A 25,377-nucleotide genomic window follows, 5' to 3' on the forward strand; every position below is an offset into this window, starting at 1 on the left:
CTGAATCTAAAGAATATACATTGTGCCCCCTGAATCTAAAGAATATACATTGTGCCCTCTGAATCTAAAGAATATACATTGTGCCCCCTGAATCTAAAGAATATACATTGTGCCCCCTGAATCTAAAGAATATACATTGTGTCCTCTGAATCTAAAGAATATACATTGTGCCCCCTGAATCTAAAGAATATACATTGTGCCCTCTGAATCTAAAGAATATACATTGTGCCCCCTGAATCTAAAGAATATACATTGTGTCCCCTGAATCTAAAGAATATACATTGTGCCCCCTGAATCTAAAGAATATACATTGTGCCCTCTGAATCTAAAGAATATACATTGTGTCCCCTGAATCTAAAGAATATACATTGTGCCCCCTGAATCTAAAGAATATACATTGTGTCCTCTGAATCTAAAGAATATACATCGTGTCCTCTGAATCTAAAGAATATACATTGTGTCCTCTGAATATATAGAATATACATCGTGCCCCCTGAATCTAAAGAATATACATTGTGCCCCCTGAATATAAAGAATATACATTGTGTCCTCTGAATATATAGAATATACATTGTGTCCTCTGAATATATAGAATATACATCGTGCCCCCTGAATCTAAAGAATATTCATTGTGCCCCCTGAATATAAAGAATATACATTGTGCCCCCTGAATCTAAAGAATATTCATTGTGCCCCCTGAATATAAAGAATATACATTGTGCCCCCTGAATCTAAAGAATATTCATTGTGCCCCCTGAATATAAAGAATATACATTGTGCCCCCTGAATATAAAGAATATACATTGTGTCCTCTGAATATATAGAATATACATTGTGTCCTCTGAATATATAGAATATACATCGTGCCCCCTGAATCTAAAGAATATACATTGTGCCCCCTGAATATAAAAATATACATTGTGTCCTCTGAATATATAGAATATACATTGTGCCCCCTGAATATATAGAATATACATTGTGCCCCCTGAATCTAAAGAATATACATTGTGCCCCCTGAAAATATAGAATATACATTGTGTCCTCTGAATATATAGAATATACATTGTGTCCTCTGAATATATAGAATATACATTGTGCCCCCTGAATATAAAGAATATACATTGTGTCCTCTGAATATAAAGAATATACATTGTGTCCCCTGAATATAAAGAATATACATTGTGTCCCCTGAATATATAGAATATACATTGTGCCCCCTGAATATATAGAATATACATTGTGTCCCCTGAATATATAGAATATACATTGTGCCCCCTGAATATATAGAATATACATTGTGCCCCCTGAATCTAAAGAATATACATTGTGTCCTCTGAATATATAGAATATACATTGTGCCCCCTGAATATATAGAATATACATTGTGTCCTCTGAATATATAGAATATACATTGTGTCCTCTGAATATATAGAATATACATTGTGCCCCCTGAATCTAAAGAATATACATTGTGCCCCCTGAATCTAAAGAATATACATTGTGCCCCCTGAATCTAAAGAATATACATTGTGTCCCCTGAATCTAAAGAATATACATTGTGCCCCCTGAATCTAAAGAATATACATTGTGCTCCCTGAATATAAAGAATATACATTGTGCCCCCTGAATCTAAAGAATATACATTGTGCCCCCTGAATCTAAAGAATATACATTGTGTCCCCTGAATCTAAAGAATATACATTGTGTCCCCTGAATCTAAAGAATATACATTGTGCCCCCTGAATATATAGAATATACATTGTGTCCTCTGAATATATAGAATATACATTGTGTCCCCTGAATATAAAGAATATACATTGTGTCCTCTGAATATATAGAATATACATTGTGTCCTCTGAATATAAAGAATATACATTGTGCCCCCTGAATCTAAAGAATATACATTGTGCCCCCTGAATATATAGAATATACATTGTGTCCCCTGAATATAAAGAATATGCATTGTGTCCTCTGAATATATAGAATATACATTGTGTCCCCTGAATATAAAGAATATACATTGTGTCCTCTGAATATATAGAATATACATTGTGTCCTCTGAATATAAAGAATATACATTGTGCCCCCTGAATCTAAAGAATATACATTGTGTCCTCTGAATATATAGAATATACATTGTGCCCCCTGAATCTAAAGAATATACATTGTGTCCTCTGAATATATAGAATATACATTGTGTCCTCTGAATATATAGAATCTACATCGTGCCCCCTGAATCTAAAGAATATACATTGTGCCCCCTGAATATAAAAATATACATTGTGCCCCCTGAATATATAGAATATACATTGTGTCCCCTGAATATAAAGAATATGCATTGTGTCCTCTGAATATATAGAATATACATTGTGTCCCCTGAATATAAAGAATATACATTGTGTCCTCTGAATATATAGAATATACATTGTGTCCTCTGAATATAAAGAATATACATTGTGTCCCCTGAATCTAAAGAATATACATTGTGTCCTCTGAATATATAGAATATACATTGTGTCCTCTGAATATATAGAATATACATCGTGCCCCCTGAATCTAAAGAATATACATTGTGCCCCCTGAATATAAAAATATACATTGTGTCCTCTGAATATATAGAATATACATTGTGCCCCCTGAATATATAGAATATACATTGTGCCCCCTGAATCTAAAGAATATACATTGTGCCCCCTGAATATAAAGAATATACATTGTGCCCCCTGAATATATAGAATATACATTGTGCCCCCTGAATCTAAAGAATATACATTGTGCCCCCTGAATATATAGAATATACATTGTGTCCTCTGAATATAAAGAATATACATTGTGTCCTCTGAATATAAAGAATATACATTGTGTCCCCTGAATATAAAGAATATACATTGTGTCCCCTGAATATATAGAATATACATTGTGCCCCCTGAATATATAGAATATACATCGTGCCCCCTGAATCTAAAGAATATACATTGTGTCCTCTGAATATATAGAATATACATTGTGCCCCCTGAATATATAGAATATACATTGTGCCCCCTGAATATATAGAATATACATTGTGCCCCCTGAATATAAAGAATATACATTGTGTCCCCTGAATATAAAGAATATACATTGTGCCCCCTGAATCTAAAGAATATACATTGTGCCCCCTGAATATAAAGAATATACATTGTGTCCTCTGAATATATAGAATATACATTGTGCTCCCTGAATATATAGAATATACATTGTGTCCCCTGAATCTAAAGAATATACATTGTGTCCTCTGAATATATAGAATATACATTGTGCTCCCTGAATATATAGAATATACATTGTGTCCCCTGAATATATAGAATATACATTGTGCCCCCTGAATATAAAGAATATACATTGTGCCCCCTGAATCTAAAGAATATACATTGTGTCCCCTGAATCTAAAGAATATACATTGTGCCCCCTGAATATAAAGAATATACATTGTGTCCCCTGAATCTAAAGAATATACATTGTGCCCCCTGAATCTAAAGAATATACATTGTGCTCCTGAATCTAAAGAATATACATTGTGCCCCCTGAATCTAAAGAATATACATTGTGTCCCCTGAATCTAAAGAATATACATTGTGCCCCCTGAATATAAAGAATATACATTGTGTCCCCTGTATCTAAAGAATATACATTGTGCCCCCTGAATCTAAAGAATATACATTGTGTCCCCTGAATCTAAAGAATATACATTGTGCCCCCTGAATCTAAAGAATATACATTGTGCCCCCTGAATATAAAGAATATACATTGTGTCCCCTGAATCTAAAGAATATACATTGTGCCCCCTGAATCTAAAGAATATACATTGTGCCCCCTGAATCTAAAGAATATACATTGTGCCCCCTGAATCTAAAGAATATACATTGTGCCCCCTGAATCTAAAGAATATACATTGTGTCCTCTGAATATATAGAATATACATTGTGTCCCCTGAATATAAAGAATATAAATTGTGTCCTCTGAATATATAGAATATACATTGTGTCCTCTGAATATAAAGAATATACATTGTGTCCTCTGAATATATAGAATATACATTGTGTCCCCTGAATATAAAGAATATACATTGTGTCCTCTGAATATATAGAATATACATTGTGTCCCCTGAATATAAAGAATATACATTGTGCCCCCTGAATATAAAGAATATACATTGTGCTCCCTGAATATATAGAATATACATTGTGTCCCCTGAATATAAAGAATATACATTGTGTCCTCTGAATATATAGAATATACATTGTGTCCCCTGAATATATAGAATATACATTGTGTCCCCTGAATATATAGAATATACATCGTGCCCCCTGAATCTAAAGAATATACATTGTGCCCCCTGAATCTAAAGAATATACATCGTGTCCCCTGAATCTAAAGAATATACATTGTGCCCCCTGAATCTAAAGAATATACATTGTGTCCTCTGAATATATAGAATATACATTGTGTCCCCTGAATCTAAAGAATATACATTGTGCCCCCTGAATCTAAAGAATATACATTGTGCCCCCTGAATATAAAGAATATACATTGTGTCCTCTGAATCTAAAGAATATACATTGTGCCCCCTGAATCTAAAGAATATACATTGTGCCCCCTGAATCTAAAGAATATACATTGTGTCCTCTGAATATATAGAATATACATTGTGTCCCCTGAATCTAAAGAATATACATTGTGTCCTCTGAATATATAGAATATACATTGTGTCCCCTGAATATAAAGAATATACATTGTGCCCCCTGAATCTAAAGAATATACATTGTGTCCCCTGAATATATAGAATATACATTGTGTCCTCTAAATATATAGAATATACATTGTGTCCCCTGAATATATAGAATATACATTGTGTCCTCTGAATATATAGAATATACATTGTGTCCTCTGAATATAAAGAATATACATTGTGCCCCCTGAATCTAAAGAATATACATTGTGTCCCCTGAATATATAGAATATACATTGTGTCCTCTGAATATATAGAATATACATTGTGTCCCCTGAATATATAGAATATACATTGTGTCCTCTGAATATATAGAATATACATTGTGTCCTCTGAATATAAAGAATATACATTGTGCCCCCTGAATCTAAAGAATATACATTGTGTCCTCTGAATATATAGAATATACATTGTGCCCCCTGAATCTAAAGAATATACATTGTGCCCCCTGAATCTAAAGAATATACATTGTGCCCCCTGAATCTAAAGAATATACATTGTGTCCCCTGAATATATAGAATATACATTGTGTCCCCTGAATATATAGAATATACATTGTGTCCTCTGAATATATAGAATATACATTGTGTCCTCTGAATATAAAGAATATACATTGTGCCCCCTGAATCTAAAGAATATACATTGTGCCCCCTGAATCTAAAGAATATACATTGTGTCCTCTGAATATATAGAATATACATTGTGCCCCCTGAATCTAAAGAATATACATTGTGTCCCCTGAATATATAGAATATACATTGTGTCCTCTGAATATATAGAATATACATTGTGTCCCCTGAATATATAGAATATACATTGTGCTCCCTGAATATATAGAATATACATTGTGTCCCCTGAATATATAGAATATACATTGTGTCCTCTGAATATATAGAATATACATTGTGTCCTCTGAATATAAAGAATATACATTGTGCCCCCTGAATATATAGAATATACATTGTGTCCTCTGAATATATAGAATATACATTGTGTCCTCTGAATATAAAGAATATACATTGTGTCCTCTGAATATATAGAATATACATTGTGTCCTCTGAATATAAAGAATATACATTGTGTCCTCTGAATATAAAGAATATACATTGTGTCCTCTGAATATATAGAATATACATTGTGTCCTCTGAATATAAAGAATATACATTGTGTCCTCTGAATATATAGAATATACATTGTGTCCTCTGAATATAAAGAATATACATTGTGTCCCCTGAATATATAGAATATACATTGTGTCCTCTGAATATATAGAATATACATTGTGTCCTCTGAATATAAAGAATATACATTGTGTCCTCTGAATATATAGAATATACATTGTGTCCTCTGAATATAAAGAATATACATTGTGCCCCCTGAATATATAGAATATACATTGTGCCCCCTGAATATAAAGAATATACATTGTGTCCTCTGAATATATAGAATATACATTGTGTCCTCTGAATATAAAGAATATACATTGTGTCCTCTGAATATATAGAATATACATTGTGTCCTCTGAATATAAAGAATATACATTGTGCCCCCTGAATATAAAGAATATACATTGTGTCCTCTGAATATATAGAATATACATTGTGTCCTCTGAATATAAAGAATATACATTCTGTCCTCTGAATATATAGAATATACATTGTGTCCTCTGAATATAAATAATATACATTGTGCCCCCTGAATATATAGAATATACATTGTGCCCCCTGAATCTAAAGAATATACATTGTGTCCTCTGAATATATAGAATATACATTGTGTCCTCTGAATATAAAGAATATACATTGTGTCCTCTGAATATATAGAATATACATTGTGTCCTCTGAATATATAGAATATACATTGTGTCCTCTGAATATAAAGAATATACATTGTGTCCTCTGAATATATAGAATATACATTGTGTCCTCTGAATATAAAGAATATACATTGTGTCCTCTGAATATATAGAATATACATTGTGCCCCCTGAATCTAAAGAATATACATTGTGTCCCCTGAATCTAAAGAATATACATTGTGCCCCCTGAATCTAAAGAATATACATTGTGTCCTCTGAATATATAGAATATACATTGTGTCCCCTGAATATAAAGAATATACATTGTGTCCTCTGAATCTAAAGAATATACATTGTGTCCTCTGAATATATAGAATATACATTGTGTCCCCTGAATATAAAGAATATACATTGTGTCCTCTGAATATATAGAATATGCATTGTGTCCCCTGAATATAAAGAATATACATTGTGTCCTCTGAATATATAGAATATACATTGTGTCCTCTGAATATAAAGAATATACATTGTGCCCCCTGCATCTAAAGAATATACATTGTGCCCCCTTAATCTAAAGAATATACATTGTGCCCCCTGAATATAAAGAATATACATTGTGTCCTCTGAATATATAGAATATACATTGTGCCCCCTGAATATAAAGAATATACATTGTGTCCTCTGAATATATAGAATATACATTGTGCCCCCTGAATATATAGAATATACATTGTGCCCCCTGAATATAAGGAATATACATTGTGTCCCCTGAATATATAGAATATACATTGTGCCCCCTGAATATAAAGAATATACATTGTGCCCCCTGAATCTAAAGAATATACATTGTGTCCCCTGAATATAAAGAATATACATTGTGTCCTCTGAATGTATAGAATATACATTGTGCCCCCTGAATCTAAAAAATATACATCGTGCCCCCTGAATCTAAAGAATATACATTGTGTCCTCTGAATATAAAGAATATACATTGTGTCCCCTGAATATATAGAATATACATTGTGCCCCCTGAATATATAGAATATACATTGTGCCCCCTGAATATATAGAATATACATTGTGCCCCCTGAATATAAAGAATATACATTGTGTCCCCTGAATATATAGAACATACATTGTGCCCCCTGAATATAAAGAATATACATTGTGCCCCCTGAATCTAAAGAATATACATCGTGTCCTCTGAATATATAGAATATACATTGTGCCCCCTGAATCTAAAAAATATACATCGTGCCCCCTGAATCTAAAGAATATACATTGTGTCCCCTGAATATAAAGAATATACATTGTGTCCCCTGAATCTAAAGAATATACATTGTGTCCTCTGAATATAAAGAATATACATTGTGTCCTCTGAATATAAAGAATATACATTGTGTCCCCTGAATCTAAAGAATATACATTGTGTCCTCTGAATATAAAGAATATACATTGTGTCCTCTGAATATAAAGAATATACATTGTGCCCCCTGAATCTAAAGAATATACATTGTGTCCCCTGAATATAAAGAATATACATTGTGTCCCCTGAATATAAAGAATATACATTGTGTCCCCTGAATATAAAGAATATACATTGTGCCCCCTGAATATAAAGAATATACATTGTGTCCTCTGAATATAAAGAATATACATTGTGTCCCCTGAATATATAGAATATACATTGTGCCCCCTGAATATATAGAATATACATTGTGCCCCCTGAATATAAAGAATATACATTGTGTCCCCTGAATATATAGAACATACATTGTGCCCCCTGAATATAAAGAATATACATTGTGTCCCCTGAATATATAGAATATACATTGTGTCCTCTGAATATAAAGAATATACATTGTGTCCCCTGAATATAAAGAATATACATTGTGCCCCCTGAATATAAAGAATATACATTGTGTCCTCTGAATATAAAGAATATACATTGTGTCCCCTGAATATAAAGAATATACATTGTGTCCCCTGAATATAAAGAATATACATTGTGCCCCCTGAATATAAAGAATATACATTGTGTCCTCTGAATATAAAGAATATACATTGTGTCCCCTGAATATATAGAATATACATTGTGCCCCCTGAATATATAGAATATACATTGTGCCCCCTGAATATAAAGAATATACATTGTGTCCCCTGAATATATAGAACATACATTGTGCCCCCTGAATATAAAGAATATACATTGTGTCCCCTGAATATATAGAATATACATTGTGTCCCCTGAATATAAAGAATATACATTGTGCCCCCTGAATCTAAAGAATATACATCGTGTCCTCTGAATATATAGAATATACATTGTGCCCCCTGAATCTAAAAAATATACATCGTGCCCCCTGAATCTAAAGAATATACATCGTGTCCTCTGAATATATAGAATATACATTGTGCCCCCTGAATCTAAAAAATATACATCGTGCCCCCTGAATCTAAAGAATATACATTGTGTCCCCTGAATATAAAGAATATACATTGTGTCCCCTGAATCTAAAGAATATACATTGTGTCCTCTGAATCTAAAGAATATACATTGTGTCCTCTGAATATAAAGAATATACATTGTGTCCCCTGAATCTAAAGAATATACATTGTGTCCCCTGAATATAAAGAATATACATTGTGTCCCCTGAATATAAAGAATATACATTGTGTCCCCTGAATATAAAGAATATACATTGTGTCCTCTGAATATAAAGAATATACATTGTGTCCTCTGAATATAAAGAATATACATTGTGTCCCCTGAATCTAAAGAATATACATTGTGTCCTCTGAATATAAAGAATATACATTGTGTCCCCTGAATATAAAGAATATACATTGTGTCCCCTGAATATAAAGAATATACATTGTGCCCCCTGAATATAAAGAATATACATTGTGTCCCCTGAATATAAAGAATATACATTGTGTCCCCTGAATATAAAGAATATACATTGTGTCCCCTGAATCTAAAGAATATACATTGTGTCATCTGAATCTAAAGAATATACATTGTGTCCTCTGAATATAAAGAATATACATTGTGTCCCCTGAATATAAAGAATATACATTGTGTCCCCTGAATATAAAGAATATACATTGTGTCCCCTGAATCTAAAGAATATACATTGTGTCATCTGAATATATAGAATATACATTGTGTCCTCTGAATATAAAGAATATACATTGTGTCCTCTGAATATAAAGAATATACATTGTGTCCTCTGAATATAAAGAATATACATTGTGTCCCCTGAATATAAAGAATATACATTGTGTCCCCTGAATATAAAGAATATACATTGTGTCCCCTGAATCTAAAGAATATACATTGTGTCCCCTGAATCTAAAGAATATACATTGTGTCCCCTGAATATAAAGAATATACATTGTGTCCCCTGAATATAAAGAATATACATTGTGTCCCCTGAATATAAAGAATATACATTGTGTCCCCTGAATCTAAAGAATATACATTGTGTCATCTGAATATATAGAATATACATTGTGTCCTCTGAATATAAAGAATATACATTGTGTCCTCTGAATATAAAGAATATACATTGTGTCCCCTGAATATAAAGAATATACATTGTGTCCCCTGAATATAAAGAATATACATTGTGCCCCCTGAATATAAAGAATATACATTGTGTCCCCTGAATATAAAGAATATACATTGTGTCCCCTGAATATAAAGAATATACATTGTGTCCTTTGAATATAAAGAATATACATTGTGTCCTCTGAATATAAAGAATATACATTGTGTCCTCTGAATATAAAGAATATACATTGTGTCCCCTGAATATAAAGAATATACATTGTGTCCCCTGAATATAAAGAATATACATTGTGTCCCCTGAATCTAAAGAATATACATTGTGTCATCTGAATATAAAGAATATACATTGTGTCCCCTGAATATAAAGAATATACATTGTGTCCCCTGAATCTAAAAAATATACATTGTGTCATCTGAATCTAAAGAATATACATTGTGTCCTCTGAATATAAAGAATATACATTGTGTCCTCTGAATATAAAGAATATACATTGTGTCCTCTGAATATAAAGAATATACATTGTGTCCCCTGAATATAAAGAATATACATTGTGTCCCCTGAATATAAAGAATATACATTGTGTCCCCTGAATCTAAAGAATATACATTGTGTCATCTGAATATAAAGAATATACATTGTGTCCCCTGAATATAAAGAATATACATTGTGTCCCCTGAATATAAAGAATATACATTGTGTCCCCTGAATATAAAGAATATACATTGTGTCCCCTGAATCTAAAGAATATACATTGTGTCATCTGAATCTAAAGAATATACATTGTGTCCTCTGAATATAAAGAATATACATTGTGTCCCCTGAATATAAAGAATATACATTGTGTCCCCTGAATATAAAGAATATACATTGTGTCCCCTGAATCTAAAGAATATACATTGTGTCCTCTGAATATAAAGAATATACATTGTGTCCCCTGAATATAAAGAATATACATTGTGTCCCCTGAATCTAAAGAATATACATTGTGTCATCTGAATATAAAGAATATACATTGTGTCCCCTGAATATAAAGAATATACATTGTGTCCCCTGAATATAAAGAATATACATTGTGTCCCCTGAATATAAAGAATATACATTGTGTCCCCTGAATCTAAAGAATATACATTGTGTCATCTGAATATATAGAATATACATTGTGTCCTCTGAATATAAAGAATATACATTGTGTCCTCTGAATATAAAGAATATACATTGTGTCCCCTGAATATAAAGAATATACATTGTGTCCCCTGAATATAAAGAATATACATTGTGTCCCCTGAATATAAAGAATATACATTGTGTCCTCTGAATATAAAGAATATACATTGTGTCCCCTGAATATAAAGAATATACATTGTGTCCCCTGAATATAAAGAAGATACATTGTGTCCCCTGAATCTAAAGAATATACATTGTGTCATCTGAATATAAAGAATATACATTGTGTCCCCTGAATATAAAGAATATACATTGTGTCCCCTGAATATAAAGAATATACATTGTGTCCCCTGAATCTAAAGAATATACATTGTGTCATCTGAATATATAGAATATACATTGTGTCCTTTGAATATAAAGAATATACATTGTGTCCCCTGAATATAAAGAATATACATTGTGCCCCCTGAATATAAAGAATATACATTGTGTCCCCTGAATATAAAGAATATACATTGTGTCCCCTGAATATAAAGAATATACATTGTGTCCTCTGAATATAAATAATATACATTGTGTCCTCTGAATATAAAGAATATACATTGTGTCCTCTGAATATAAAGAATATACATTGTGTCCCCTGAATATAAAGAATATACATTGTGTCCTCTGAATATAAAGAATATACATTGTGTCCCCTGAATATAAAGAATATACATTGTGCCCCCTGAATATAAAGGATATACATTGTGTCCCCTGAATATAAAGAATATACATTGTGCCCCCTGAATCTAAAGAATATACATTGTGTCCTCTGAATATAAAGAATATACATTGTGTCCCCTGAATCTAAAGAATATACATTGTGCCCCCTGAATATAAAGAATATACATTGTGCCCCCTGAATCTAAAGAATATACATTGTGTCCCCTGAATCTAAAGAATATACATTGTGCCCCCTGAATATAAAGAATATACATTGTGCCCCCTGAATCTAAAGAATATACATTGTGTCCTCTGAATATATAGAATATACATTGTGTCCCCTGAATATAAAGAATATACATTGTGTCCTCTGAATATATAGAATATACATTGTGTCCCCTGAATCTAAAGAATATACATTGTGCCCCCTGAATATAAAGAATATACATTGTGCCCCCTGAATCTAAAGAATATACATTGTGTCCTCTGAATATATAGAATATACATTGTGTCCTCTGAATATATAGAATATACATTGTGCCCCCTGAATATAAAGAATATACATTGTGCCCCCTGAATATAAAGAATATACATTGTGCCCCCTGAATATAAAGAATATACATTGTGTCCTCTGAATATATAGAATATACATTGTGTCCCCTGAATATATAGAATATACATTGTGTCCCCTGAATATATAGAATATACATTGTGCCCCCTGAATCTATAGAATATACATTGTGCCCCCTGAATCTAAAGAATATACATTGTGCCCCCTGAATCTATAGAATATACATTGTGCCCCCTGAATCTATAGAATATACATTGTGCCCCCTGAATCTAAAGAATATACATTGTGCCCCCTGAATCTATAGAATATACATTGTGCCCCCTGAATCTAAAGAATATACATTGTGCCCCCTGAATATAAAGAGTTTTACACTGCCCCCGGTGTGTTGTTAGCGAATAGCGATGCAATCTACTAATGATAGTCAGTGTTTTTACTCATATATAATGGGGGCTTTTCTTTGTTAGTGATGCACATTGCATCACTAACACACTGGGGCAGGGCCGGCGTCAGCACCTGGCGCACCCGGGCAAATGCCGGGGCCCTGAGCAGGCAGAGGGGCCCACTGGCAGTCGCGCACCCCGCTGGGCTATGGGCGGAGGAGAGCGGTGTCAGCGCCCACCCTTCTCCGCCGCTTGCTCAGGGCCCCGGCAGCTGGATACTTACCTCTCCCCGTGCCTCCGCAGATCAGCTGTCTTTCTGCTCTGCGCTCCCTGTGACGTCTCAGGTCAGAGGGTGCGGTGACGTCTTTACACCGCGCCCTCCCCTGAGCCGTCACAGGGAGCGCTGAGCGGGAAGACGCCGACAACGCTGGAGTTCGGACCCGAGCAGCGGGCAGCAGGTGAGGAGAAGGGAGGTGAGTATTTGATTTTTTTTTTTTAATGTATGGAGGCATGGGGCAGTATAAAGAGGGGGGGGTGACATCCTGCATGGGGCATTATAAAGAGAGGGGGGGGCATCCTGCATGGGGCATTATAAAGAGAGGGGGGGACATCCTGCATGGGGCATTATAAAGAGGGGGGGTGACATCCTGCATGGGGCATTATAAAGAGGGGGGGTGACATCCTGCATGGGGCATTATAAAGAGGGGGGGTGACATCCTGCATGGGGCATTATAAAGAGGGGGGGGGGTGACATCCTGCATGGGGCATTATAAAGAGAGGGGGGGCATCCTGCATGGGGCATTATAAAGAGAGGGGGGGACATCCTGCATGGGGCATTATAAGGTGGGGAACAGCCTGCATGGGCCATTACAAAGGGGGGGGGGCAGCCTGCATAGTGCATTATGTGGGGGGTAACAGCCTGCATGGAGCATTAAAAGTGGGGGGGCCTGTATTGGGCATTATGTGGGGGTAACAGCCTGCATGGAGCATTATAAGGGGGGGACTGCCTGTATGGGGCATTATGTGGGGGGGAACAGCCTGCATAGTGCATTATGTGGGGGGTAACAGCCTGCATGGAGCATTAAAAGTGGGGGGGCCTGTATTGGGCATTATGTGGGGGTAACAGCCTGCATGGAGCATTATAAGGGGGGGACTGCCTGTATGGGGCATTATGTGGGGGGTAACAGCCTGCATGCAGCATTATATGGGGGCCAGTATCCTGTATGGAGCGTTATAAGGGGACCTGTATCCTGTATGGAGCGTTATATGGGGGCCAGTATCCTGTATGGAGTTTTATAAGGGGACCAATATCCTGTATGGAGCGTTATATGGGGGCCAGTATCCTGTATGGAGCTTTATAAGGGGACCAGTATCCTGTATGGAGCGTTATATGGGGGTCAGTATTCCGTATGGAGCCTTATATGGGGGCCAGTATTCCGTATGGAGCCTTATATGGGGGCCAGTATTCCGTATGGAGCCTTATATGGGGGCCAGTATTCCAGTATGGAGCCTTATATGGGGGCCAGTATTCCGTATGGAGCCTTATATGGGGGCCAGTATTCCGTATGGAGCCTTATATGGGGGTCAGTATTCCGCATGGAGCCTTATATGGGGGCCAGTATTCTGTATGGAGCCTTATATGGGGGCCAGTATTCCGTATGGGGCCTTACATGGGGGCCAGTATTCCGTATGGAGCCTTATATGGGGGCCAGTATTCCGTATGGAGCCTTATATGGGGGTCAGTATTCCGCATGGAGCCTTATATGGGGGCCAGTATTCCGTATGGAGCCTTATATGGGGGCCAGTATTCCTTATGGGGCCTTACATGGGGGCCAGTATTCCTTATGGGGCCTTATATGGGGGCCAGTATTCCGTATGGAGCCTTATATGGGGGCCAGTACTCCGTATGGGGCCTTATATGGGGGCCAGTATTCCGTATGGAGCCTTATATGGGGGCCAGTATTCCGTATGGGGCCTTATATGGGGGCCAGTACTCCGTATGGAGCCTTATATGGGGGCCAGTATTCCGTATGGAGCCTTATATGGGGGCCAGTATTCTGTGTGGAGCGATTCACCGGTTTCTGAGCTATTGTAGAATTTACAATAGATATCACTCATGTAATGTAAGAAGTGAAATCTTTGGCCTTGTACTATATATATATATTTCTCTGTGGTATCTGTGCATCATGAATCGTGGTATGTGTTAAAGGGGCCCACTGAGACTCTTTCGCCCGGGGCCCAGAAAAACCTGGAGCCGGCCCTGCACTGGGAGCAGGTGAAAACACAAAAAGGACATGGCAGGTTCCCTTTAAGACAAGAATAATTGTCTTGTCTTAAAAATAAAGCCCATTGCAGTGCTTCTTACAACACCCAGCTTCCCCTGCAGCCTTGATGGCTGTTGGCACCGTACCCAGCAACATCTCTCTGTATGTCGATGATAATAAATCTATACTGAATTTAGGCTTCCTCGATTTTTCACAGCATTTTGTGCAGTTTCTTTGAGAATTTAGAAGAATTTCCCAAACCTGCTAAATGCCTTTATTTCTAGTTTCAGCAGTAATGTAATATGCCAACGTCGCCCTCTGCTGCTCGATGACTGTCATTACTAGTGTACACACCACTTTTGTGGAATATACAGTATTTTGTTTTGACAAGTTGCGCTAAGCATTGTACAGATCAGTAGTACTAAGGCCAGCTTAATGGAAAATGTTTCCGGGTTGATTTACCTTAGAGGGAATGTGTTTAATTTCAGAAATAAACTGTTTCAGCGCTGCACGCAATCACCATTATGACTGCTCTGGTAAGTGCTTTTCTACTAGGAGCATGTTATTCGGTATCCCAGACGCAATTACTAACACATTGACTTTTTTGGCACTCTAAAAATCAGAGACTGTATTTCATTAAAGGTTATTTCACCAAGAAGACTGCTGTGGGAAATAATGGGGCTAGGTCTGTTCAATGGTATCTGATCATATATTGCTCCAGTGTGTCCTGCTGGTTATAACAGCCAATGTGGCTAGCGATATACACTGGTGAATAACCGAAAAAGGATTACTGGATTACCACTTTGTGTGCCAATTCTTTGCCAAACATTAAATAGTTTTTCTGAAACCAGCTTCAGTATGTTTTAAAAAAACAAACAAACTGTTCTTTACTCACCCTCCCTGGGTCCAGTGCTGTGTCTCCATCGCTGTCTGTTATTGTCTGCAGTGCTGATGTCACATCGACAGTGCTGCAGCCAATAATTGAGTTTAGTGGCTCTCGCCGTCAACTCATTCAGAGCCGCTGAGCCCACTGATAGGCTGCAGCGCTGACTAAGTAACATCAGCACTGCAGACAATAACAGTGGAGCACTGTGAGCAGTGGAGACTCAGCACTGGAGACGTGGAGTGGAAAAACCCTTTAAGGCCATATTCACATTAGCTGCAGAATGTCTACTACAGTGTCTACATCGGCCGAGTCACTGAGCTCAGTGATTGGCTGTAGCGGTGATATGCGCTGTAGTTGGCATATATCCGCTGCAGCCTGTCAACAAACTAACGTGGTGTTGGACTCCGGGCGGGAGTAACATCTGATTCTATTATTTTAACCTGTGCTGGCCATTAGAGGTGGAAAACCTCATGAAGAAAAAGCAGAACGATTACAGATGCAAAATGGACAATGTATAAGAAAATGCTTAATTAACAAACACAGTACAAAAAAAATTCTATAGTGTGTATCTATATTATGAGCTGTATTTTTATACACAGGTCTGAAGCCTTAAAGGCATATTAAAATCTCCAAGATCCTATCCCAATATGTAGTAGGTGTAATAATAATATTAACAAATATCTCCAATTAGAAATGTAGTATAGTTCTTCTGATTCGCTATGTCGCTTACCCCATGTGCAGACATTGCAGGACCTTAGGTATCCATGGTTACAATCACTAACAGCTAACTATCACTATATGAGTGGTCATAATCATGGATACCTAAGCTAGTGCAATGCCCTGCACATGGGGTAAGCAACACCTACTCCATATTGGAATAGGATCTTGGAGATGGGAATGGGACTTTTAACAGTCAAAAAACACCTGTAATTCTCTAATGCAATCATTCTACTGCAGATCAGCGGTTTACACCCGGGCGCTGAGAGAGCTAGTAACAGATGATCTGTGGAGATGCTGATTATTGGATACCCACCGACCTGATAGTGATGACTTACCCTGAGAATAGGTAATAAACATCATTCCACTATAAAAACCCTATAAAGGGGTTGTTTTATGGCGCAGCCACAGGATCTACAGCCCCAAAGCTGGGATCCGCACCTATTGATGCCACAGGGGTCCCTGATCCCACATTCTGACAGGTGCCCTGGCCGCAAGGATCGGAGAGGTGGGTGGGCATACTTGTCTCTCTCCATTCACTCAGATGGGAGTTCTAAATCCAGCCATATGCACTTGCTGTGGGTCCGGAGGATATGCCATAAATGTCTGTCATGAGTAACTCCATTAATACTAAAAAGCATCTCTGGAGTGTGGAGACCGGGCCGTACTGGACCTGTCAGTATCCCCATCAGATATGCAAGAAGCAATCCTGCCCACATGGGCTGATAGCCATGTAGGCACAGTGGAATCTATGCCATGGCAGGTTCCCTTGCCTTGTTTCCGATGTGTCATGTTGAGGCCCGGAAATGTTCTGGAAAATTACAAAAATTCTGGTCTTGTCTGAACAGCGCAGAGAGTTAAAATGCAAACCAGATGTGTGAATGTGACACAGTGCAGAAGCCCAACATTTACTGAAATGATCCTTCATGGTAAAAATCATGTGATCATTGACAGCAGCGACAGGTCACAGGAAAGCTAGACATTAACCATGTACTGTCCATCACTGAAAGCCATTCCTATGCAGGGTGCTGACGCAGGGACTCTACATGAATGATTTTTTTTAGCACAGCACATTAGTAGAGTTTTACTTCATGCTGGTGAAGTACATGGTTTGCATTGCATGCCGTAATACGAATAAGCAATGTTTTTAGTGGAGAACATGCTTCTTATTATGGATTTGTTATGGCCGCTTAATGTCTGAGTGTAAGATCTCAAAGCGTTCATTTATACACTCGGATAATGTGTTCCAATATGCGTTTTCTTATTCCTTGAGCAACTGTTTGCTACTAGTCTTGACAAAATAGATTGAAGTGTTGAGTTGTAGTAATTCCTTTCATATGATGATACACTCTCTGACAGAAGTTATGTCACTTATCCATTCTGCGTTCATTAAATGATCAATATTTCAGCATTGATGCCAATTTATTTTCTTAACCAAAACCAAATTTGGGAGGGTTTCAGCTTTCAAAAGAGTAATTTATAAAACCAATGGATGAATTTAACGTCAGGTTATAAGCTTTTATTTACATAACATGGATAAGCGACATAACTTCTGTCAGGGAGTGTAGAATTGTAATTGCAGACATTAGTGATGGGCGAGTGTGCTCGGCACTGATCGATACTTGATCAAGCAGCGGGGTGCTTGATCTTTCAGTGCCGAGTATCGCGTGGTGCTCGGGTCCCCGTAAGAAGCTCACTTGAATCATCTGAGCCGCGTCCCGCAATGAAGTGGGGTAGACCCCTTCTAGTAGCGGGGAGAGAGAGGAAGACCATTCGTCCTGCGGAAAAATGCTCCCATTCACTTCCATTATGCTCACTACTCGAATCGAGCGCGTCTTAGCGTCCGATTTGCCCAATTCGAGTACCGAGCATTTCAGTGCTCGATCATCATATATGAGAATCAATAAACGATGGTAAGCGCCTTGTGTTACTGAGCGCAGGCTACAGCTTATAGCACGTGGAAGTCTCTTTATACTCATCTATGGTGGTGCTAAACCTCATCAAGTGTATACACACATCCAATGCAGCAAGATACACACGTGGCACTCGCTGATCATCGTTTTCGCCTTTATTCCTGTTACAGCATACAGATCAAACAATTGCAGGAGACAGGGTTGTTTCATAAGGACCAGCACAGGTGTAGGGATGTGGACTGTCTTACCCTGTTCCTGCCCCTGAAGACAACAGAAGCACTATGTGAATACTTCCGTTCGGTTTTATATGTAAAAGTAACGTGTCTAATGTAATGTATTATGCTGATGTACAGTATATAATGTATTAATGCATAATGTGAATATAGAGGGATAAGATTAAGACAGCATAGAATATAGCATAGGATATAGAACAGCTTAGCATGTAGATAGGAAATAGTTAAGGTTAGGATTAGCTCAGTGAGTGGGCACTAGTGCTGATAAGAAGGGGGCACTTCATGATTAGAGGTAGTTCAGTGTCAGCCAGTGAAGTGTGGAGGAGGGTTCAGGGCAGTGGATGGCCAAATGGAGGTCACTGATAGACATTCCAACAGCGTACAGAGCTCACGCCAGGTGTTATGCTCACGCTCAGACTGTTTAGCACAAGCATGGATTGTGTGCCATGGACCGAGGAGAGTTTGGAGGAGCGTGACTAAGCACCACACCAAGACTGACTTCAGATGCATGGCAGCTGACGATGCAGTGATCTGCGGAGAGCCTCGGAAGGGCGGAACCAGGTGCTATACCAGGACTGACCTCGACTTGAATACCGGAACGGGTAGGACCCAGTTCAGACTGAACGAATAGAAACGGCTTTAGGAAGAACTGGTAGCGAACTGTAGGTGTGGACAGACAGGGAACCGCAGGTGCGGACAAAACAGGAACAGGTTCACTTAGAACAGACAGGGTCAGGTTCACACAGGACGAACATAAGGACAAGTACACACAGGACCAATACAAGGACACACAGGACAGGCAAAGCTAAGTTCACACAGGGTACTTAGAATGAAGTAGAAAGTGTACTCACTAAACACTAACATTGCACAGCAACAACAGATTAGAGATAGGCAATGGTTCAGAAACAAGAGGTTTTGGGAAAGATGCAGACACGGGCAGGTTCAGGGTAGGTCCTAATTCAGAGAAGGACAAACACAAGTTCAGGGTTCAAGCCTGGGTATTCAACCCCCAGGGTGGCAGAAACAAACTAGACACCGGTACAGGGTTCAGGCCCGGGTAATCAGCCCCCAGGGTGGCGGAAACAGGACAGGACCTGACAACTCAGTAGTTGCGCATGCAAACACACACACACGGGAGTGTTGCTCAGGCACCTCTCAACAGGTGATGGTGCTTTAAATACCAAGTGCCTCCCAGCGATAGGCTTGGGACACATTAGGAATGTGCTCACTGTTCCTTTAAGAATCAGGAAGTGCATGCGTGGGCGCCCTAAGCATGCAGCCAGGAAACATGCACAGCAAGCAAAAGGACAAGGACCTCACAGCACACAGAAGAGAAGGAACACACTGCACGGCCTGGAGTGGTGAGTAAGTCAATGTCCCTGCATGGTGGGGGATGGGAAGCCATGCAGGGATGCAGTCTATGGTGTTACACCAGGTACCATGGAGCAGACCTGGTCTTCCGACATCACGAGGTTGGTGGACATGGAGTTACATGGGGGGCAGGTGGCCGGTCCCGGGTGCACTGCCGGAATGGACAATGAATTCCTGAGGCTGATGGAATCAGCAGGCTCGGGGGTAGTCCACAATGATCACGTGGCAGAACAGAAGAGGCGTTTTACTATGGAGGAAGGCTTTCTGAATTGCTGTGCCCTATCCCACCTGTATACACCTGATGAACTTGGACTGTTTAGTAAAAGTTTGACTGTTACAAAGAATTTGGTGTCTCATGCATTGTGTGCGGCGCCTCCTGAGGATGGAGGCCTGGAGGCAGTGGAGACCTGCCGCCTACAAGTGAGTGTGATTCACCCCACACCCTACAGCACACTGGGACATCCCTTGTCTGTAAAGTGTCAGAGCGCAATCGGACAGCAGCTCTGTCGCAACTACCGCTCTCGGACACTTTACACAGGCCTCACTGCACAGAACTGCACTAAACGTTGTCACCCCTGTGCCCCGCTCCTCGTTCCCTACAGTTGTTTGTTCTGTATGCTGTAACGGAAATAAAGAGGAAAACTTTTATTCACATGGTAATGAGGAGAGATACAAAACTCTAGTGATTTTATGTACTTTCATATAACTTAATTAACTGTTTTGAGGGGAAATGGAAAAAACACCCATTGTGACGTTTTTATGATGTTCACCATGTAATAAATATAACACAATAAAAGGAGTGTTCTATCACTTGTTTCAGGAGCGCACCACTTCTCTGCCTTCTGGCATTCTGGTTGTTGGAGGGTGGTAAGCTCCTGAAGATTGACTGTTTGGGACAGTGGACACGGTTGCATCGCTGGTTCATACTTTGTGTTGTATCATATTGTCTCTGCAGCATGGGAGAAGTGCAGCGGAACATGGTCTGGTTGGATCCAATGATCAGGTCAGCTTCAGAGCAGCAATTCTGATGGGAGGAGTGCTTCTTTAAAATGTATTATTCAGGTTGATATTAAAACAGTAATATGATACTAAATTTTGTTATTTTTTTTATTAATGTTTTACTACTTGTGCACAATCAAAACACTTAAAAAAATCCTTAGTTTTTGTGCTGTCATACTGTGAGAGCCATGTATTTTTACTCATTAAGTGACCGAGCTATGTGAGATCTTTTTTCAGCATGAGCTGTAATATTTTATTGATACATATGGCATTGTGAATTTTTTTTTAGTCTTTTTTTCAAGATGAGATGTCTAAAAGAATAACAATTCTGGCAGGGTTTTTGATGCTTTTCAGCATTCATTGCTGGAATGAATGACATTTTAACTTTACTCTCCAGGTCAGTAAGACAATAACGTAAAACAAAAACACAACAATTCAGTCTTTGTTGTTTTTTTCTTAATGTGTTCATGGAGCAGGTTAATTAACATTTTACGAACAACAGTATATGTGGGTTACTTATTTTTTGGGGGGGCTCCAATGAGGAATTTTAAAATGTAATCGCTTGTATAATAGACGCCCCTGGCTGCCACAGCAGCCAATTGAACCTTGCACTCATGTAATTGGAAGGTAATGGAGGTTAGCCCCCCCAACCTTTGTAACCACTTAAATGGTCAGCAATGATTTTGACATTCACGGGATAAATGGCCGATTCAGATCTATCTTCAATCCTTCCTTAACAGCAGAAGTCCAGCCGTCAGCCATAATCGCCATTGCTCCTGACCCCTTGCAATCACCATGACATGCATGCACGGCACTTTGCAATAAGTACTTCCAGATCATGGTGTACATTTACATCATGTGTCAGGAAGGGGCCAAAGGTGGACATACATATTAAAATCTACCACATTATACAACCAATGGAAGGTTTTAGAGGGTCACTGTAATATTGCTATCAATCAGTGCATGTTAATTTAAAGAGAGGTTGTCCACTATTTTTACATTGATATGTGAACACCCGGGGTCTTCCGTGGGCATAATACTACTTAGACAACACAGGGCGAGGGTAAAATAGTGTCGTAATATTTTATTGAACCACTAAATGGACAATAAACACATAGAACAGCCCCAGCAAATACCCAAGATGTTACAACATTATACAGTCTCACCCTTCCGCTGGCCCGCCAGGGATAGAATAACTGTGACTTTGGGACTTCCAGGGCCAACTAACTCAACCAGTGGTGCCCCGCTTTTGGTGGGCCCCCACAGAGAGGAGGCAGTGGCAAGCTTAGGAAGCTGACAGTCAATCGAGGTACAAGGCCAGGAGACCCAATTATCCCACCCTGGCCTCTCCAACAGTTTCCATGGGGCCAGATGACAGGCTGGTCTCAATCTGGCTTCTCCAAATGTTTCCATGGGTTCCAGGTTCACAATTGTTTACAATTGTTCTTACAAGCCCACATCCACAGGGCAATGATTAGGGAGGGTATTATTCCACAGGGCTCAGGTCTCATTGTTTGAGCATTTAATCAATTTACATAGTTGGTATAGAAGGGGGCTCTTGTAAATCAACATCTAGCTGGCTTTAGCATAGTAATAAACATCATTGTTTCAAAACCATGAGAAGTCAACATTCAGGTTTATACACACAATAGTATATCTTTCTTGACCAGCCACAGAAATACACATACATTCACAAGTCAACACAAACACAATAGTATATTTCTCTTGGCTTAACAAATCTAGACGTCTGGCTGATTAAGATAAGAAGCTGGTCCGACACCCGGCACCCCCCGGGGATCAGCTGTTATCGGTGGTGGTTGCTGGCTAGAAGCACTTACTGTACTTGCGGAGCTTGTCCGTCTACTTGTAGTGGCCGGGGCTTGGTACTGCACATCTGCCTCATATTGCTTTGAATAGGAAACGGATATGCAGTACCAAGCCCCGGCCACTACAAGTAGATGGCCAAGCTGTGCAAGTAATCTCTTCCGGCCAGCAGCCGCTGCCACTGATAACAGCTGATCGGTGGAGGTGCCGGGTGTCGGACCCCAGCTGATAAGACATTGATGCCCTATCCTAAATATAGGGCATCAATGTAAAAGTAGTGGACAACCTCTTCTTTAATCTGGTTTAGAGATGTATGGAGCTGTAACAAGGCACACATTACACTTCTATACACTGCTTCTATAGGTCTTAAGTTTTATATGGGGGTTTTGTTCAGAGGCTTAGCTGGGGGAAGGGGGTTGGTGAAACACATCTGAGTGGGCCTCAAGTTATGACTCTCATTTACACCTGACGTCTGACAACCTCCCCTCACTGTGTGTAATCAGATCTGCAATGTGAAAAATACAAATCATGGGACTGCTCCTTCTGCCCCTGTTGGATATCAAGCATATTACTTGGTAATCCAGTGATACACTGGAAGGCCGAGAGATCAGCTGACCCCGATTAGGGCCCTACACAAAAATAGCCCCCTCTATGTGCCTGCCCATATATTACTAGTGCCTCCTACATAGGAATACTGCCCCCTATTGGCCACCACACATAATGCTCCACCATAGTATTTAATTTTATCTTTGCCCTGAGAAAACAGTTTCTGGGGTACTTGCCTAGAGCACCAGGTTGAGCCCCTTAGCAGCTGCTATGGTTGCAGTGGTAGCCCCTTCCCTGAGTGGGTGCCCACCCCCTGCTAGCTACACAGCTGGTTCTGTTGGATAATGTTGGATAACTGTATCTGTCCCCTCAGGACGCGGATGCTGGTGGAGGCTATGGTGGAGTATGGGGCTATTTGCCACTGCATTTTTGGAATCTCCCTGAAGACACTTCGTTGTCAAGTATACACTCCCTATTACACAGTGGGAAAAGAGATCTTCTCAGTTTATTAAAATGCTGATATCACAGGGTATAAGGGATCCTTACTGACATTTAGTACCTAGTTGGAACAAGATTGTAAGTCACACAAGTGTGACCGAGGAGGACATATTTATTGCAATGCATCTTGACATAGTCAGTCTTGTATAGTCATTATGTGCTATAAATACCCATGTATCTCATCTATTTGTGTCTCATGAGATGTAAATACAGTCTTTTGACCTTGTACTTTCTTGCTTTAACATCTTGATGCTCCTTTATTCCAGATCTTCTTCCAGATCTTTAGTCTTCATATGACAAATATACTCAATAGAGGATTTTAATCAAAGTCATACACCAGTAAACCTTATGTTATTGCAATAGCTAAAGTTCAATAATCAAGTTTCTTCGTTCTGTATTGTTGCGGCAGCCATAAGTTACTTGCTTCTAGAAACACTGGTTGTAGGATAGTCGTGCAGTCTAAACAGTCTGCCAATCACCCTATGAATGAGATGAGGTGCGTTCGTCGGGTGAAATGATCTTTCAGAAGATCATCGTTCTTGGCATCGCATCCTGAGTAACACCTATGCTGCCAATAACAAAGCATAGTTGCCAGTCAGTGGCCATTTAACACCGTATATCGACTATTACATGATTGCATCAGTTAATAATGTGGGGTTTTGTGTTTTTTTTTTTCAAGAGTAGGGAAAGATAAGTGACTTTTCAACATAATAATTCCAATTTGTGTCTTTACATCTGGCGTATAGAAGTTAGCTGGGTGTTTTCGGAGCATGGAGTGGTGGTCAGATGTTGGACTTGTGTATGCCTAAGTATTACTCACTGCGTGATCTGTAATGTTTTATATAAGCTATCGAAGATGTTTTCAAAATGAAAATCTCTCCTTTTAAAAATATTTGTCTCATCGAATAAACACAGGCGTTATCTGCCCCTTCTTTTTGTGTCCTAAAATCCGTGTGTGCTGCAGAGTAAAGCAAGAAAAGCAGCATATACTATAATTCCATCTGCAGATTTATTGGCGAATCCTCTTGGATATCCCAATTCCCACCAGTTATTTTTCTGTTCACATGAAGACACAGCCCATATTATCCTATCCTTAGTAATCACTTGAGTAGGTAGATCACCACGTTCCACAGGATCAGCACGAACATGTCCTAAAATATTCTGTG

General features: G+C 38.6%; 1 protein-coding gene across 5 annotated transcripts in view; it reads left to right on the forward strand.

Moving 5' to 3' along the window:
• PDE4C (phosphodiesterase 4C) overlaps positions 1–25,377 on the forward strand; it is a 1,152,428-nt gene that overhangs the window by 1,060,379 nt on the left and 66,672 nt on the right. Inside the window, exon 1 of one of the 5 annotated variants that reach the window (XM_073636875.1) lies at positions 17,067–17,176. The exons of the other annotated variants lie outside the window; for them this stretch is intronic. Within the exon in view, the coding sequence (XP_073492976.1) occupies positions 17,109–17,176 (68 nt within the window). The 5' untranslated portion in view covers positions 17,067–17,108. Of the gene's footprint in view, positions 1–17,066; positions 17,177–25,377 lie in introns of those variants that run through there. 5 annotated transcript variants of the gene reach the window in all.

Source organism: Phyllobates terribilis, unplaced genomic scaffold (assembly GCF_046119375.1).
Source record: "Phyllobates terribilis strain yellow unplaced genomic scaffold, ASM4611937v1 Scaffold_1__5_contigs__length_1240528914, whole genome shotgun sequence".
NCBI classification, from domain to species: Eukaryota; Metazoa; Chordata; class Amphibia; order Anura; family Dendrobatidae; genus Phyllobates; species Phyllobates terribilis.